This window comes from Photinus pyralis, unplaced genomic scaffold (genome assembly GCF_008802855.1).
Source record: "Photinus pyralis isolate 1611_PpyrPB1 unplaced genomic scaffold, Ppyr1.3 Ppyr1.4_LG6, whole genome shotgun sequence".
Lineage (NCBI taxonomy): Eukaryota > Metazoa > Arthropoda > Insecta > Coleoptera > Lampyridae > Photinus > Photinus pyralis.
Window position 1 is genome coordinate 31,538,922 of NW_022170663.1, and position 19,373 is coordinate 31,558,294.

At 38.6% G+C, this 19,373-nt stretch overlaps 1 protein-coding gene across 3 annotated transcripts in view; it reads right to left on the reverse strand.

Annotated features, from left to right (window-relative positions):
- Positions 1-2,430: 2,430 nt before the first annotated feature.
- Positions 2,431-19,373, reverse strand: part of LOC116173497 (epidermal growth factor receptor) — a 113,687-nt gene continuing 96,744 nt past the window's right edge. For all 3 annotated transcript variants that reach the window (XM_031490999.1, XM_031491000.1, XM_031491002.1), the window contains exons 3-5: positions 9,319-10,849; positions 4,117-5,959; positions 2,431-3,825 (exon numbers count right to left, since the gene is read on the reverse strand). In XM_031490999.1, the coding sequence (XP_031346859.1) occupies positions 3,016-3,825; positions 4,117-5,959; positions 9,319-10,849 (4,184 nt within the window). In that variant the 3' untranslated portion in view covers positions 2,431-3,015. The remainder of the gene's footprint in view (positions 3,826-4,116; positions 5,960-9,318; positions 10,850-19,373) is intronic.

The following is a 19,373-nucleotide window of genomic DNA, read 5'->3' on the forward strand; positions in this document are numbered from 1 at the left end:
TTTAGTCAATTTTTAAATAATTTTTTTGGGAACAAAAAAATTGAACATTTCATACTTCAACTTTGATCAATTTTTTGGATAGGAACTGAAAATTGTCCTATTTTTGTAATGTTTAGAACCTGTCCTATTTTTCCCTCAATTTTTTAGTAATTTTTGACAGATAATAGGGAATTTGTAAAATTAAAATTAAATTTATATTCATTTTTAAAGCTCACTATAACACGTTGACAGTAGATAGAGACCTTAGTTTACAGAAGATAAATATCTAGTCTCCAGATCTGCAGTTTTCCTAATTCGTAAGGTAAATACCGGAGGAGTATAGAACAACTTAAGACCTTCTGCAGAGGCACCTCTAAAAAGCATTATGCGGATCACTCTGTAATTGGGCCCAAGCCTGTTGAGGGCCCAGAACAAGAGAGTGATAATAAAATTTATTTAATAAATAAATAAATAACATAGGTTATGTACAAATGTTTACATTTTACTGGTACTAAAAAATTGACAATATTATGGAATGTTACATACAGTTTCATCATTTATGACATTTTTAGGATAGCATTATCTTTATTGAAGTAAAAAAGGGCTAAAAATTTTACTAAATACATAAGTGATCGTTACAAACGGGCTTTATTAGGGTGTAATAGGAAGTTTATGTTTCTTTAAGTTTGCTCTTTTATTTTGCTAAGGTGGCTATCTGATTTTGAACTATTTTAAACTTTATAAACAAAACCTTATGTTCGCCCTAACCCTACAGTAGCTACAATCGTACCTATTTATCAGTGCATCATGGCTTTTGGATTAATAAATTTTTTAATTGTTGAGGATTTAGAGTTAGAGGAAGAAAGGAATCGTGCCAGACTTTTTCGAAGAATGATTCGAGATACCCAAGATCCTTTTACCATTTCTGATTGATAAAAAATGTAAATAGTGTACCTACCAAAACACAAAATTGAGGTTAAAACCACGTGCGACTTTGCGAATAACAAAGCGCGCACTGTCGCTATCTCTTCTATTCTAGCGCAGCGGAGAGCCCGGAAAGGGCATACAGCAAAACCTATTCAAAGACTTACCACCAGTCTCTGTAACTGTTATATGGTTGCCGAGAAAAAAATTAAAGGAGAAATGGAAACTTTGCCACTTTTTTGAGGGTGGCTCCTAAACGAAATACGTTGGACCCTCGGTTTATTTGGAAAAAATGCTTGTTTTTGTCAACTTTACCAGTCACCACCCAATTTTTTTACATACTTATATTATATGTAACACCCTGTATATTTCACCAAAGAACTGAGATACATGGAGTTAATGAATTGTTTGAGATTTTACAATACAACTCGGCGGAATGCATTTGTAAACGGCCTATATGGCTAGTTTTGGTAAACTATTCGGAGAGAAATTTCTTAGTAGAGTAGAACCTCTTACGCATCGCTCCTTGTTGCGCGAACGCTGCTGACTATCCTTCCCTCTCCGTCTCACTCGCGACTCCCGACTCGGCGAGGTCGGTAGGTTTTTACTTAAATGACTGTAACTTTTTTATTATGAAAAATTCACGGTAATGTTATAGGAAATAAAATAATCACAATGCTTTGAAGCATCGAATGAGCTATGAATATTGGAAATCGATATCGTGAAATAAAAGTTCAAAGTGTGCACTTTTCATCTGCTACACGAATTTTGGAAGTTGACGGTCATTTTTCTAAAAACTGTGCATAACAAGGTAGGTAAATATGAATGCTTTAGATTCTGCTATAAATGTACTTTCATTTTACAAAAGGAATTATTGATGTATATCGCTTAGTTGCTGAGAAAATAAATACTTTCGGTGGTCTAGTCGCGCGCGCGAAAATGAGTAAATTTCAACTTTAGCGGCCTATAACTTTTGTCAGGACCACGGGAAAATGTCGTAAAGCGAGATTCTGAAGGTTCAAACATTTCTGAACAAAATGGTGTGGGTCCCAATTCTTTCTACTCCGAAAAAATTTTTTGAACGATTTCGCGGGTCTCTCCGCTGCACTATAGTATATTTCTTATTTTAGTATCTATAATGCAAAAACGAAATACACAACTGGCAAGTGACAGTTCAATTCTTGCCTGTGATTCGTTAGCTCATCAAGTTTGTCCACGATTCGGGAATGCAGCTAAAATTGAACTTATCCCTATCAACTAACTTCGGGAATCGATGCCCAGACCAAAGAGTAACCATAATTACTCTTTGCCCAGACGTACTTATGTAACACAGTTTGTTGTATTTACCTAAACCCTACAGTCGTGTCTCTTCCAAAATAGTCGCTGGAATTTGAAAACTAAACCATACGCCATTTTCGCACCAGGGTTGAAGAACACTAAAACTTGAGAAGTAGAAATAGATTGTCTGCCTCCTCTACAAATGGTATGGATCCAGTACACATTTTATATGAAAAAAAAAATAATAAATTAATATCAAATATTTATTTAAAAAAACATTCAAAATGTACAATATTTGAACAAGGAATTTTAAAGTTTACAATACAAAGGCACTAGTCCATATAATGGCACAGATAAAAGTACAACTGAAATAAAACAATATACATTTTCTTATAAAAATTCGTTTTACACCGTTATAAAATGGATGGTACCCGATCACTGATATTTTTACATTACTATACATTTTGTTTGGCCGATTACGTATACCAAATTAGATCTAAGCACAATATTTTTTTATTGCTTTGTAAAAACTTCTCAGATACAATAAGTACTGTAACTATATAAAATAACATACAAGACAGGCAATTTGTTAACTAAATAACTAGAGTGTAGTCATTAAATATCACAGACAATACGGGCAAGATTGTTTTCGAGCCATAACTTACCCCATTTTTACATAGTGTTTAGATATGTTATACCTTACAATAAAAGCGCCATTAACATTAAGCGTAATGGCACAAAAAAGTTCAAGTCGCCTCTCGTTTATTGCTAATTAAGTATTTTTCTTCACATTGTTGCGTTGGCACAGCCTCACCAAAAAAAACCACTTCACTTCTATACAGTCGTTTCCCCCTTCTGCTGCAACGGCTGCAATTCTCGTTGTAAACGATCAAAGTCATTGTAGTACTCGTGATCGGATTCATCTTCCAACGATTTCTGAGGTACATAATTACTAGATTTACTATTTACATTATTATCGTTTGCAACAGTGTTGGAGTGTACAAATTCGGAGACGGTGGGAATGCCCAAAGTCTGACACGCCGCCTCCGGTCCCATTAAATACTCCGGGTTATCGATGTTCGTTTTACAGAAGTCTGCGTAGGACTGATACATGTTAGTGGAAGTATCGTCGGAATTTTTACTACTATCGCCTATTAAGTCTACATAAGTGGAAGACGTGTGCGTCTGTTGCGGGGACGGCATCAAGTAGTCGTCCTCGTCGACTGGCAATTCGAGTTTTAAGCTGCCGACCTGCGCTTGAGATCGTCCGGCGTCGTATTCGTCAGAGCCGATATCTTCTTTATTGAATACGCTTAGCGAGTCGTCTCGATATTGTAAACTTGAGCAATCGGAGTTGTTCCCCATGTTTAGCGAGTTCGGATCTAAACCGTGCGCCTTCGCGTAGCGCAGGCGCTCTTGATTCCAGTTGTGCTGATTTTGAGGAGAACAGCTACCATCTGATATGGTATGAGGTGGGGCGTTGGGCCAAAACGATGCTAGCGTGGAAGGTATTGATCCAGACATAGATGTTAAACCGCCAACGGACAAAGGCGCTCGAGATTTCGGTTGTAGATATTCTTCTCCTGATTGGCTTCCAGAATTTTCCATAGATGAAGCCAGGTTGCGCACCACATCTTTTTCCTCCTGGAATATAAAAGGTTTCTTAAGCGAGGATCGGGGTTTTTGCCATATGCTTAAACTCTGGTACTACCATACAAGGCTGAGTCACAAAAAGGATGTATACCCTTTACCAAATGTTTCAAATATATTGGATAAATTACAGGCAAAAAAAGGATGAATACTCTTTACAGAATGTTTTAAATACATTGGATAAATTATACTATTTGTATATCAATTAGCACATATCAAAATCTCATACTTTTGATTCAAAAATTCATACAGAATTCAACGAGATACAAGACTGGTACAACTCACCTGTAATGGAAAATTTTGAAGTCGCATATGTTTATCGCCAACAATAACCAGATACCTTCCAGGGTCTCGTGTCATTTTCGAAAAATCCTCCGCCAGCTCCTTGAAACTAGGCCTACTCTCGGCATCCAACATCCAACACTTAATCATAATCATATATACATCTATGGTACAAATTTTTGGTTGCGGAAGCCGTTCGCCCTTCTCCAACTTTTCGGGCACATCTCTGGCGGGCACGCTGTCATACGGTCGACCGCCAAAAGTAAGCAACTCCCATATGGTTACGCCAAAGGCCCACACGTCCGATTTATGCGTGAAAATGCGATGCTGAATACATTCGAGTGCCAGCCACTTGATGGGCATTTTTCCTCCGGCGGCCTTGTATTCTTCCTCGTTGATGTCGAGCAGCTTCGCCAGTCCGAAGTCGGTAATTTTGACGCAGGCGGGAGTTTGTACTAAAACGTTTCGAGCGGCCAAGTCGCGATGTACCAGCCTCTTCTCTTCCAAGTAGGCCATACCTCTCGCGATTTGAGTGCACCAATTCAAAAGTAGCTTGGACCCGATTTTCTCACGATTGTTTCTTACAAAATCCAGCAGACAGCCCAACGGCATTAGTTGCGTCACCAACATCATTTGTGACGTCATGCAAACGGCTAGCAACTGTAGCAGATTCGGATGATCGACGCTTGCCATGATGTACGCCTCGTCTAAAAATTCTTTGCTCGTGTTGACGCCGGTGTCCTCACGCAGCACCTTAATCGCAACCGGAATTTTGAGGTTTTCACCTTCGGGCACCCAAATGCCCTTGTAGACAGTTCCAAACGCGCCGAAACCCAATATACCACCCCGACGCATTTCTGCTTCTTTGATGATACGCAGTTTAGCCAGATTGGGTTGAACGTTAGTCGGCCGCAGAGGCTCGTTATCTTCGAGTCCTTGTAACGCTATGGTCATGTTTAACGTATCCTCTTTTTGCCTCAGTTTCTTACAATAGAAGTAGAATATCACGATGACGACTACGGTAACCACAATGAATAGCGTACCACCAATTGTACTTCCGTAGATCACTGACGCGCTTTGAGATTGCAGGGGACTCTTCATATGGGCCATGTACTCAGATGAACAGTAAGGATACTCGTTCGTTTCCGATGAGAAGATTTTGTTGGGATATTCTGGTGGGCATACTGCAATACACTGAAATGTCGAATTCGGCGAAGGAGGGTCGTCGTCATATAACTTCAGGTGCTCGCATTGCAGGCAGTTTCGTGGACCCGGTCCGGTACAACCCCTGCACTGTTCGTCGCATTTGAGGCACTCCTGACTGTTGTCGTCCGGATAGTACTGTTCGGGACACTCGTCCTCGCATTGCTCACCTTTCTTGTAACTGGTACAAAGCTGGCAGACGAGTTCGTGGAATCCGTATCCGGTGCACTTCTTACACCTCGGATGACACTTTCGACATATCGCTTTTCCCGCCAAAGGTTTCAGCTTCTCTTGCTCCTGAGGCCTACCGATCCATTCGTAAAAGTAACCGTCCGGACACGATTCGTTCTTGTGCAGGCACAAATTCACCGTCGCGTTCTCGTTCATTATCGCTTTTTCGCACGAATTGCAGCCGCCTACCCCTAGCGTGTTGCGCGGACCGGTGCAGCCGTCGATGCAGTTGACATGGCAGGGCTTACATTCGCCGCGATCCTCATACTTTGAGGCCGGACATTTTGAAACGCAGAAAGGGCCGTCGCGTAAGTGTTTACATGTGGTACAGTTGTCAGGGCCGGGGCCGTAACATGAAAAACCGCACTGTTCGTCGCATAACTCACAAACTTCGTCATTTGCGCGATATATCCTGCAAAAGAAAGGAAACTGTGATTTACGTAACACACATCTTTCTATATAGCTAAACTATATTATTGTATTATTTATGACGTCACGTGTACTGTTGTATATTCTGTATGGTCTGAGCGTTTATTCCGTACCAGTTACCTGGCAAAAACCTGACCTATGCGATTAGGCAGCGAAAACTACGTGTTTCATATTACCATGTGAGGTTGGGAATAGGTAGCAATGCGGTAATAAAGGTCCAGTTAAACCGAAGGCGACGCGGGAATGCGGGAACAAAACCGAAGCGTTATTAAAGAAATTGAAGGAAATAATAGGAAATTGTAAGGTAATGCAAGAGCATTTGGGGAGATATTTTGTAAACATTTTTGTATAATTTATATAACGAAATGGAATCCTGGTTTCGAAATTTGTGGATACCTTTAAAAACGTAAATATCGTATCCAAAGAAAAAAAATTTAACTGTAAGTCTTCGTCGGAGAATAAAAGTGGCCAGAATCGCATGGCATTTTTTAGATTTTTAAGTACAACATTTTTGTACAGTTATTGCACACAACTTTTCAAACATACGCATATTTTTGCTTTGCCTATTTGTTATGACAGTGCGCCATTTTGAATTTTTTTAATGGAGAGGGACGTTATTTTGAAGTTCATTTTATCCATAGTTCCGATTACCAACTAGATTTAGAGTAAATTATTTGTATTTTTTTAATAATAAACACGTTAAATCTTTCGTGTCGATATCCTTTCATCCCTCTCATAATACAAAGGCATAATAAGCAATTACATTTAATTATACCTACATTCCATTACATTATAAATATAAAGCCGCTTTTTTTGTACGCTCCAGTACTTCTTATAAAAGCAAATTGAACTACTGAACATCTATGTCAAAAATTGCTACATCGCTAAATTAAAGGCGCAGCGATACACGAGACGTAAATACTATAAACGGTCTTAATAGATGCTCCCGTGCGATCTTTTTAATTTGTAAACTTCAGAAACCATACGTTTTGCCGAAGCGCCACCTGTTGTGGGGTTACAGTGCATACTTGGGAGATGAACTGCGGTTAAAAAGACATGCCACATGACCTCCTTTTCATGTAGAGAAAACAATCAAAATAGCGCATAGTCGTCATCTTAGAAATGTCTATTTTATGTCATTGAAGTAGTAGATATTTAATACATTACTGTATTTTATAGCAGATGTTACATTTGACATTTTAATAGGTTTAAAATGAGTACGAAAAGTCGCTCTTTAACCGTAAGGGTAGATTAAGTGAAACAGATGATTGTGCATTCTAATGACATCTCTCACTCTTAATTTTAAACGGGACGCGAACTTCAGAACATATGAGAATGCTGTTTCTATGGAAACTTGACCGTGGCGGCAGAACCTAAGCTCGCTATTTTTGAAGTCTAAATTAAATTCAGAAATGACAGAAGCTTTACGATGATTTATATGGCTTCTCCTATTAAATAAAAGCTTTGTATTATACACGACGATAAAGAGAAACTTGCCATCGTGTCTTTCACTCAATAGTTAATATCCCTTTAGCGTCTTGAATAACAGCTATGTACTCCCTTCGGCCCCAAATTTCAACGTGATATGTCAGTTTCCTATTTAAAAGGGGGGGAGGAGAGCCTATTTACGTACACAGTGTATAATTATAATCGTGAATTTTAAATCATAAAAAAATTTAAATAGAATAAATAGGATATATAGACGGCTATTGCTGCAATACAAGCAATAATGGCGATTTTCCAGTATTTTTTGTGCAATTGTGGCAGCATTCATAGGGTTGGTTTCTTATCGATTACAATTTTTAGTTGTAACTTGTAGGGACGAATTTAGCTACATGCCACCCTTAATTCGACGTAAGACCAGTCGCTCTCGATATCAGACTCTCACGCAAATATGCGAGGGGGCGGGGTTGTAGAGAAGAGGACATTTATCCTTCAGGAAGAAAGGAAAATTACAATTTAAAGTGCTCGTTATTCGCCTCATGGTAGCCACCTTCCCCAGATAAAGGTTTTGAATCGTACTTTAATAAGTCCCAGTGTCATCGCAAGCTTGGGCCTCTTTCCTTCACTTTTTATTTAAACTATTTAGCATTAAATACGTAAAAAGATGCTTGCCCTAAGACGAATAACTTCAGTGCAGTTTCCATGCATTGATCAATACTTCCCAAAAGGCGATAGCTATGTGTGCTATGATTTTCTTTACTAGAGGCATCTATGGGTAAAATTTCAAAGAAATATCTCCATAAATTAGAAAGTTGACGTTGCGCAGTTCGCGTATGTGCACATTTAATTTATCCTAAATGCGATATGTTGGTTTTTACTAAATGCGTTTATGGTTAAAATTTTAAAGAGGATCTTCATAAGTAAAAAAGTTGGCATTTTGCAATCTGCGCATGCGCGTATTTGATTTTTTCTATCTGCGATGTATTTGCCTTTGCTAATGACATTTGTATATAGTTTTCGATTTAGACTGCCCATGCGCACATCTAATGTTTACAATATGAGATATGTTTGCCTTTAACATCTGCGATTTAAATTTCAAACAGATATCTCGATAAACAAGACATTGATGCATGCGCACAGTAATCTGATGTTTACAATATGCAAATATGTTTGCCTTTACTAGAAGTATCTGTAGTTAAAATTTCAAAAAATATATTAATAAATAAAAAAGGTGATATTGCGCAGCCTGCGCGTGCGTATATTGATCGTCAAGATTTCTTACTTATGAAGAAATTTTTAACTTAAACTTTTAAAGACAAATACATATATCGTACATAGTATAAATTGCACGCGCAGACTGCACAATGTTCTTAAATTCTTTTTGAAATTTTAACAAATGTAGCGCATAAATCTTTAAAATGTTATTATACGCATTTTATGAAATCGGTAGTGCACTAGAATTTTTTTAAAAACTGAAAAAACGCGTTTTTTGTAATATTTCAAAAAGTATGGATTCGATCTGTTCCAAATGTATGCATTATGTAAGGGACAGGGTGGCAACAATACATATAAATTTCAGATTAATCGTATGAACGGTTTGGAAGTTATGAATTTTTTTCAATTTTGGAAGCATACACGCCACTGACCAAAAATTTAAAATACACAGTAGATTGGTCGCAAACTTGTAGTTGTGGATAGGTACCATACAAAATTTCTTTGTAAAAATTGTAGCTTTCGAGATATAGATCCAGATCCAGATAAAATTTCCACCCTGTATAGTAAATAATAATATACAGTGTCGCTATTAAATATGGAACCAAAGCTCTCACGCTCAAACCGTTTTGAATTTTGCTTGCATATTCCGTTACCGTTGTGTGTGTGCTGAATCAAACCACTTACCCTGGAATTACGCTGCAATTTTGGAGACACATATTTCCCAATCGGTAATTGGCGCAAGCTAAACATTGGTCGGGCCCCTTTCCCCAGCATCCATCCTTGGTGCACTGCTCGTGACAAACCAACCCAGCCGCGCTGCAATTATCTGGACTGCGATTATTCTGTAACATTGCCGAATGCTCCATGCTCTTCTTAATCTTTTTCCAGTTAATTTTTTCGGCGAAACACAAATGCTTATTTTCCAATATGGCGACCGTACCGGAATTGATTCGGCGCAACGAACGCAAATCGAGAGATTCTAATGAGGTCTTAACAATGTACAACGAGGAAAAATAGTCATATAAGGTACGCCCCCCTATCACTTCTAAATTGCGAAAACACGATAAATTTTTAAAGTCCTGATGATACGCTTGAATATTTAAAAAACCCGTAATTTCCTTGAGAGTAGTGAACACTTGCAACCGATCAGGGTGCATTGCAGGGTATCGTTCTCCGAACGTTAGATTGGGGAAGAAGTGTTGATAACCGGTGAACGAGTTCTCTAAAATATGCAAATAACCCTCTATCACTGTACATCCCTTAAAGGTATCGATGTTTCCCGCGTTAACTTGCACGTCACCGGTGCAAGTCTTCGGACACGGCCCCGTACAAGAAACGCACTCCCCTCGTTCCGCCTTTTTATTATTAGGACATGTTCGTACACACGCGCCATTATCCTTTAACAAATGTTCTGGGCACTTTTTTACACACGTCGCGCCATACGCGTACTTCCCATGAGGATTCGGTTCCCACGAGTAAGTCGTAGGGTTGTAGATCTGCATGGGTGGACACTCTTGGGTGCACACACCATCGTCGTAAAAATTTTTACACGCTATACAGTCGCTCTGCTTCGGTCCCACACAGCCACCCGCACAGAACAAATGGCAACACTCCCGCGGATTACTCCCAAAACAGCGTCCCTGGTAACACTGGGGACTACAATTCTCCTTGGAGAATCGCTGGCAATTTTCGACACCTTCGCCCCAACAACCGGCCGAACAATTCTTATGACAAGGCGCGCACTGTCGCTCGGGTGACGAGAAGTTGTAGTGGTAGACGTACTTGCCGATCGGATCCGAGATGATTTCCTTCCAATTGATCGTCTTCACATGGCACAGATTGTAATTGTTGAACAGCACCACGCTCCCGCTCAAGATATCGCGAAGCGCCGGCAATTCAACCGTAAACATTTTCGATGTCGTGACTATCAGCGCGAACTCCTCGTCATAGTCGGACATCTTGAAGAGCGTCCGACCACGAATTATTTGCAGACTTGGAAGTACGACGCGTCGAACGTCGACGTGCGAGATCAAAACGTAGCCGGTCACTTCGCGTATGTATTGCAGGAAGCTCAAGTCGAAATTGCTATCTTGCAGCCAGGTCAGTTCCAAGTTGCCGTCAACGTACGTGCAGTTCGTAAATCGATTCTTCAGATTTCTGTAGTGGTGGTCACGATTGGAAGGCACCGACCAGCGGCCGTTCGTTCCGATGCATACTGTAAAGAAGAAGAGAGCAATTAGGACGGTACTAATGCTTCAAATCACGATTACTGATGGTACAAGGTTTAACTCCATTATGGTTTGGAAATGGTATTTAATTAGTTATAGTTTCCCGTTTCAAACATACAAACATTCGTTGAGTACTTACACAATTTAGCCTAGTCTAGAACCATCCATTTTGATTGGACACATATAGATTTTGGATTCAAAAATCCGTGGATTTTGGGCAACTTCACGCCCTACAAATCACTTCTGTTTTTGTAACACAACCTATCAATTGGGGAAAAACCGAAGTCGATAGCATATTTTGCCCAGGCGCGTCTAAAAAAGCTCACTTTCCTTTTTCAACAGATTAGGAAAACTGCTATTTTGTGTGATCAATTAGTCTCACTAGTCTATGGTGATAGGATATCTATGGTTCTCTCTAATTGGACAGATTACTTCGTCTTCTGTCAAGGTGGTAGGAGGAAAGACCTTTTTCCGCAGCAATTGAAATCGGAGTAAAAGTTCCTTGGGCGACGGAAAAATCTTCTCTTGAAAGAAAAAATTCTCGTCTAACTCAAGAACAAAAAGAGACAACGATTTTAATTCTTCGCCAATCGATTTCTACGAGTTCAAGGATCAATGCTATTGAATAAAACCGGATAAAAGGCGTGTTTCCGAATGCGAGCCGAGTATCAAAAAAAGTCCCTAGTGAAAATCATATCCGATTCTTCGTATCTTGTTTGTTTATGCCATTAAAAAGATACCCCCCCCCCTCCCCCACCCCCAAATTGTCTGAACATAGCGAAATTAAGGAAATGCACTTTCTTGCCACCTTTATTTTTCTAGACGGTTCAATTATCAATTTTCTTTATTCCCACTGTGTGTTTCTGTATTGTTCTTCATACTTTCTCTTTCGTCCTCTCGCCAGGGCATATTATACGTAATTTACATTGTCTAGGTAAATGTTACAACTTGTCATCCTTTTCTTTTCTTTTTGGTTTTCGTGGTTAGGTGGAAGATCAGCAAGAGGAGCTGTCTCCCAATGCTGAACCTCGCCACGAGGTTTCTTTACCTTAGTTAAAATTTTTGTTTTATATTTACAGCTTATTTTAATTTATATATTTATGCAAGGTAATGAAATAAAGGCATTTATTATTATTATTATTATTAATTGTGTAAATAATTAGTGATTTCATTTGTAAATGCACCTACAGTGAGTTGGATTAGTAGAGCCCACTTAATAAAGACTAAATAAATATATCTCGTTACAGGTTTCAGACAAATAGCCCAAACATGGGAAGGAATAGAAGAATCGAAAAAGTGACCTCAACAGCCATAGTGATCATCAATTTAAATTCTGATATGATAAAAATTGACAGTATACAAGCACAATTATTTTATTATTTATTTATTTATTTTTGTCTTTATTAAGTTATTTGTGTATACAGAGTGTTACAGATAGGTGAATGCATTCATGGCACCCTTTTATGATGGTACGCAGAAATTTCAGAGGGACGTTTCTAATGAGGGGTGAATTTACCGTAGATTTGTCGCATCTCAATCATTCGCTCTAAGCAGCAATTAGTCCTCATTTAATTAGCTGAATTTTGATCGCCGAGTGTAATCATTGAATTTGTTATAAATTCAATGGTATAATAAATGCCTTTCAAATCCGAAGACCTTCAAATAGAACTGGAGAAATTCGAACTTTACGCTGAATGTGGGACCTCCGAAAGGTGGCGCTATCGCAAGGTTCGAAGTAAAGTCACTAAATATAGAAAGTACCGCAATCCGTTGGGCTCGTGTGTTAGAGAGGGAACGCATGATTTTTGCCCAAAAATGGCGGAAGTTACCAGATTCTAGTAACTTTAATGTTAGGGATTGTTCCACTATGAAGTTAGGTTATAAAAAATTACAGCTATTCAGATTTTATTTGTCAATTTTTTTTAAGTTGGCAGCAAATTTGCCCAAAAATGGCGGATGATTGCGGTACTTTCTATATCTAGTGACTTTATTCATTTCTGCATACGCATTTCGTTCCTTTCGCGCAGTGAAGATTTGGCTTTCACATTCGTTGCACGAAAATTGTAATTCGATACGCCATTACTTTTTCTTTGACTTATTGTCTACCTGAAAAGGGAATATGGTTGATTCTTGCTATCACCGTATTTCTTTGGAGTGGTTTCCTTCTCTATTTCTAATCTGTCTGTGGCTGCTCCATTGAAACGCTTTGCGGATTTGTATTTGCATGTAAGGGTAAGGGTTTTATCTTTCCTCATAGTTCCCTTTATCTTCTCTCAAACGTTGCTTATAGTTTTCTCTTCTGGATTATTTATCTGCTCGGATACGGCTACGTCAACACCCGTTGTAAAATATCTACGCCGAATTTGACTTACCACGCCTTGGACAATTCCACCGCCATCTTGTCAAATCAGTCATGTGATTCTACCTCATTCCACCAACATTACCTGGTGACCTACTTCGAAATTTACAACTGGAGACGTACCTATTTGTTCCTGTACTGCAACTATTAACGAAACCTTTGTAAATCGCTCCGATATATTTGATGTTACGTACATCACCTTTTTGTCGCTACAAAGATATACCTTCCGAGACCTGATGTAGTCTACGATTACTTTTGTTACTCCGAAGATTCATTTGTACTAGCTTAACTACGTTTCATATCCTTTACATTAGTTACCGTTGCTTTGTAAATTAGTTTTTGACGTTACCGAGATTTAGTCCGAAACCAATATTTACGATTTTTAGTTAGGTTACTTGTTACATTTTAAATTTATTACATTACCTATTTACTTATTTGCGCATCGTAAAGTAATTCATGCATTTACACCCCGATTTGTACGGACACTGATCGATGAAAAATTTTGCTTTTGCTAGTGTAACATCATTTGAATTATAGATTCTTATTGAGTATTAATTACAAGTTTCGTATCCAGAGTGTTGGACATTGCTATACCGCAATATTTTGTGCCACGCTATTCACTACCCCTCTTGTTTGTTTGTGTTGTTATCTGTTACAGATAAGGCAGAACGCGCCCTTCTGAACTCAAAAGGTTGCGACCTGAATTTCAAATTTTGTTTTCGTCGTTTCCTTGATATAACGTTTGATTCTCGGTTTGATTACATACTGGTTTTCGATACAATCGAATTGAAATTACGAAGTGACATCCGATTGTTCTAGTGTTTGTGGGTTGTGCGTTTTTGGTTTATGATTTGAACTGTTCACGATTTAAAGGTAAGGTAATTAAGACTTCATTTAATCTGTTTCGATCGCCCGACTGAGTGCGTGGTATATCTCTGGCCTTGCCATTTTTATTTGCAGCATTGTTGTTTTGTGTAAGAAAACAATTTCGTATTAAAATGAGAAAGGGTTTTAAGAGTTTCATGTTAATTGTCTTTGTGAGTGACTTTATTACATTGAGCTAGGTGGAAAAGTGTTTTGTGGGTGGCTTAGTGATCGTTTGCCATTTCACACAGTAATATGTTTCGTCCAGAGACGTTCCACTTTACCCTTTACACGTCTCCGACACTCCGTTCTCGAGATATTCGTTTTGAGCACCTCCTCTCCAATTTTTGAGACGAGACGGGGAAATTTCGCTTCTTAGAGGGGGCAGATACCTAAATCTGTCGCTGATAAGAAATCACAAGGAAGTACCTTATGTTTTTCAGTAGAAAAGCGATGCGAAAAACGATGAGTTGTAGCGAGAATATTTCTGATGCTAAAGAAATCCTCAAAAAAAATTATTCTCGAACCGTTTTTTCTTTCTAAAAAAGTGACAATTTTCTAAACGACCTGTTGACACTCCGCAGCCATCGTTGCATAACATCCGCTTCAAATGTGTCATCAGAAACCTAGTTGTCAATTTAAATGTAAGGAAGCACTTAGTTTCACCCCCCAAAGTAAAGACCACACCGTATATTTGTGGAGCCTACCAACTTTGCTGAACGCCCGGTAGGTATCTGGATGCAATTAAAGTTGGAAGAGCTTCGTTACAAAGACGGTCGTTCAGAAATTCATTTCTGTTTTACGAGTTACTTAATATAAGATAGAAAGTAGTTATGTAATTGTTCCATTTGTAGCGGTTTCCAGGGACATAATTACATTTTGTTGTAGCGTTCGACAGCTTTTATTTTGGTCTTTATTTTTAAGTGGATGGAAATTAACCGTTTTTAACTTCTCTTGATTTTGAGAAAAAATCCTTTCTGTTTCATGAATTATAAGGGAGGATATTGTTTTCATTCCCGCTAGGGAACTTGCCGTAAATTTTGTTTTAGTTCTTCCATAGTTACCGCCAACATTTGCTGAACTCGTAAGACTCCTGGAGCTGCCGTTTACTCTAATTGAACTTACCGAAGCTTCAGGCACCGTTCTGGAACCACCGTTTTCAGTCTGTTTACCTGGATCTGCTATCGCCCACCTTGACCAGGGGCAAAGCCGTGTCTCTTGGTGGCGCTCGAGTCCGTCGACAGCATATCCAAGTTACCGCCGATTGCCGCTACTTTCGTTCGCTGGTGTGATTTCTTTACAATAATTTGTCCATTTATTTATTTTTCTTGGAATTAAATTTTAATCTTTATTCCCCTAGTTAGTACCGAAGATCGTCGCTTAAATGTGTCGAAATTGCGTTCCACAATCATTCTTTTTCATTATGTACTTTTTACCATGCGTTGTTTCTTTGTGAATTATTGTTCTGTGTTGGCTACTTGGATTAACTGTTGTTCGAGTTAGTTTAAAAACGTTTAGTTGAAACCTAAAAATCGGATACGCCTTGGATGAAATGACAAGTTGACAATGAGGACGTGCACTTTCAGCAAGATGGGGCTCCGTCACATTAGGCGACAATGGCTCAATTGAATAGACGGTATTCTGGTGAATGTAATACCAAAGGGGGTGTCATAGAATGGCCACTGAGATCTCCCAACTTTGACTTCGCTCGATTTCTTTCTTTGGGGACATTTGAAAACGGTAATGTATAATGATTAATCTCTATAAACAGAATTTTGGATTCGAGGATGGTTTCATGCTGATTGAATGTAGTGGTATCCAGTAACTTTATGGTGTCTCATTCTGGGATGACCCCTTCCTCGTTTCCTAGACTTCCAAAAGTTAAGTATGATGTGACTGGAATAAAATTCATAATTTAAAACAAAACAAAAGGACTCGAAACCTCGTGTTGTTTTGTTCTATCTTCATAAACTAACTTCCCATTTTGAGTATATGGACTTCAAGTTCGCCCCACGTACTACAAGAAACAATTCCGTTCGGTAGAAACAATCTTTCGCGCGTATTTTCAATTGTGCCCGCCCGTTCAATGAATAAATTTGTTTTAAACAGACGATCGTTCCAAAATCGTTTTAATAATATTCGTGTTTTCTTTTTACTTCTACGCCATGTAAAGAAGGAAAATCGGTTCATGTCTGCTTATTTGACTTTCAAAACGACCATTGTTTATGACCCGTTTTTTTTAATTATGTTAATTCCGTTGTAATTGATTGTTGCTTGTGTTGCCAAAGGCGTCTCGTGTCAAACGTCAATAATTTCGATTATCCGCATTACATTCTGTGCGCCGCAGAAAATATCACTTTCTCGCGATTTGCGCTAAATTTTTCTAGCAGGAAAAGTAGATTTATTTCGCATACTCTAAGAACTGGGTTAATAACGGTCGCTTGCAAGACGCGTACGAGAGCTACTTCCAAAGGTTTTCAAATTCTAGCGCTTTGTCAGGAATTTTTTGTCTACCGTAGCGCGTAGTTTTTGTTAGTTTGACCTGAAGAGGTGGTCCCGATTGGGGACCGCATTCGAATTCAAAATCATACCGCACCAACGAAACAAAAAGTGCATTACCTCATTAAACCGCTTCATGCATAATGTAGCGGTGTTCGCATTTGTGCATTTCAAGGTATTTTCAAAACTGGAAAGTAGACGATAAGATTTCAGCTTTAAAAGGTAGTTGTTGCAGGCGCCACGAACTCGTTTCTAACGGGAACCTTCACCATAACCTCCCCCTTCCTTCGGCCCCGCCATACCCAACCATAGGTACTTTCAATTCCACGTTCTGCCTTTTACAATTACGCATTCCTTTTTGTTTTGCTTTTTATTTTCTTGGAAATGGGTTTACAATTGAACTGTTTCATCTACAATGGGAATGTTAGACATTCCACCTTATTCTCGGCCGTTTATCGAAGTCCATTGGCGTTTTTTGCGAATTCCGAAAGAAACCGAAAAGGCGGACGTATAATTAAAGTTGGTAACGTGAAGGCAGGCGAAATCTTAAAACATTCTTCGACTTTATCGCACCAAAAAGAAAGAAGCTCGATTTTAAATTGCAACCCTAACCGACAGATTCAAGAGCGAATTATTAGCACGTAGGTACCTACTCCATAAGCACAGATCTTAATTTTAGGGAACCTAATAAAAGCCAAGTCAAGTCCGTCCGAAGCCTTAACTACCCTAGATTGTAGAATGATAGGAAAACTTTTCTTAGTACATTACCAGCAGGTCGTGATGTACCTTTTTTTAGCGCATTTTCCAACTCCTGTTGGAAGGTGCTATTGTGGCAATTTTCTCCGTCCGACAGTCCGAGACCTTCTACAGTTTTCAAGACATTTAGTTCGTTCTTTTTGCATTCTTGCACTGATATTTTTTAATTTTAACCAAAGATTTTTCTGATAAAGGCAAACATCTCGCATATTTTAAATTTTCTTAGCGGTTTCCCCGCGGCTTTGTACGCTCGATATTGACCCAGCGTACAGACTGTAAACATGTTTCAAAATCCACTCGTGGACGTTACCGCGTAACACAACTGTAAATGATGAGTAACGGGCAAATATGGGTCATAGCAGCAATCTAGTCTGTAGGTGGTCCGGGGGCCAGATCTCGGAACGGGCAGACAGACAGACAGACAGACGACCACATAAGTGTTACCTCAACTTCATTGTGTTACGTTAAAAATGTAAACACATCGGCACGGCACGACAGTGACTTGACGCATGTATCCATCGTTACGCGAAATAGTAGAGTGCGACATCAACGAAAAAAGAAATTTTTTTATTATACCTGAATCACAATCTCCGTTTTAAACACTCAAATGCGTGCGAAAAAGGGCCTTTAAAACACACGTGCTTTAAAGTTGCTAAGTAACGATACTTCAAGTATGACTTTTGAAACTGTCATCTGGATGAAATAAAAAATCCTCTTAGGTCGCTTTCTGTAAATGCAGAACATTTCTTTGGCTTTTGTACCTATCCTTTGGTTGAAGCTTTCACAAACGCGCGTAATTTAGGGTATGCTTCCAAATCTGTTCCACTTTTTAATCGCAGCATTGCTTTAAAGTTTTGAATGAATGCACCAAAATATAGAAGATTTAAATACCTTTGACATTTCCTTCATATATGCCAGCATTATGGATGCATTTAAGACTGTATTCGTAAGTAACTTCCTATTCATCCATGGAAACAACTTTTCATATTCTTTATAATAGGCTTTACTGGAGTTGGATTTTACACCTACCAACGTTTGTTTAGATTTTACAACAATCGATTTAATGGACGGTGTATTATCTTTTTCAACGGAAATCGTTTAATTCACAAAGACGATGATTTTTATAAGCAAACGTCAAGTGACATTTCCATGGCAATCGTGAAATTACGAACACCCAGCCCACTTAATTAGACATGTATTCGAGTATAACGTCAATATGACTTCATTGTATTTCCTATTTTTAAATTATACTGCAGGTATAATAAAAAATACTATAAGATACACGTGTATAATTGGTCTTTAAAGCACTCGCAACGTTAAAGGCACTCCGCTTTGCGTCGTGCCCTTCAACTCGTTGCGCGTGCTTTAAAGACTTGATTATACACTTGTATCTTAATATACTATTAAAAAATCCTAAAAAAAAGTTTCATCAAACTCAGCCGTTTAGGAGTTCAGTCACAAACACACGTACAGAAGAATTTTATATACAAAGATTTATTCCCTAACTTATTTTCCTTTCCACACATATGTAAATACCCCGTTACATGGTCTTTCGGGGAAAGCCTGTGTTTCAATTTTTCTATGATGGTGGTACTTTGGCTTTTATTGAAAAACAACCCCTAGAATCTGAAGACGGAAAATTGAAAAAAATGATTAGACAATTTAGAAAATTCCATTGGGTTTATCTTAAAATTTGAATGCGAGTGATACAGAAATCCTTGGGAAAATCGGTTCGAAAATGCCCAATCCCCAAATGTAGGTACAGCCGGAATGAAAATCTAAGCGCAAACAGGACCGGACTCTTTTTATGAACCCTAAGATCTTTCATTTGGGACGGATTAATAGAAAAGAGAGAAGGAAAAACAGGTGAATTTGTGACGTTATTTTCTTTACCGTTTAACCTTTGCTGTGGCTTGCATTTGAATTACGATGTGGAATCCTTATGAAACATTATGCGAACTCTTACCTTTATCTAGCAATCCTTACGCCATCTAGGTCTTCACATTGTAACCCGATCCGTTATTTGTGATATA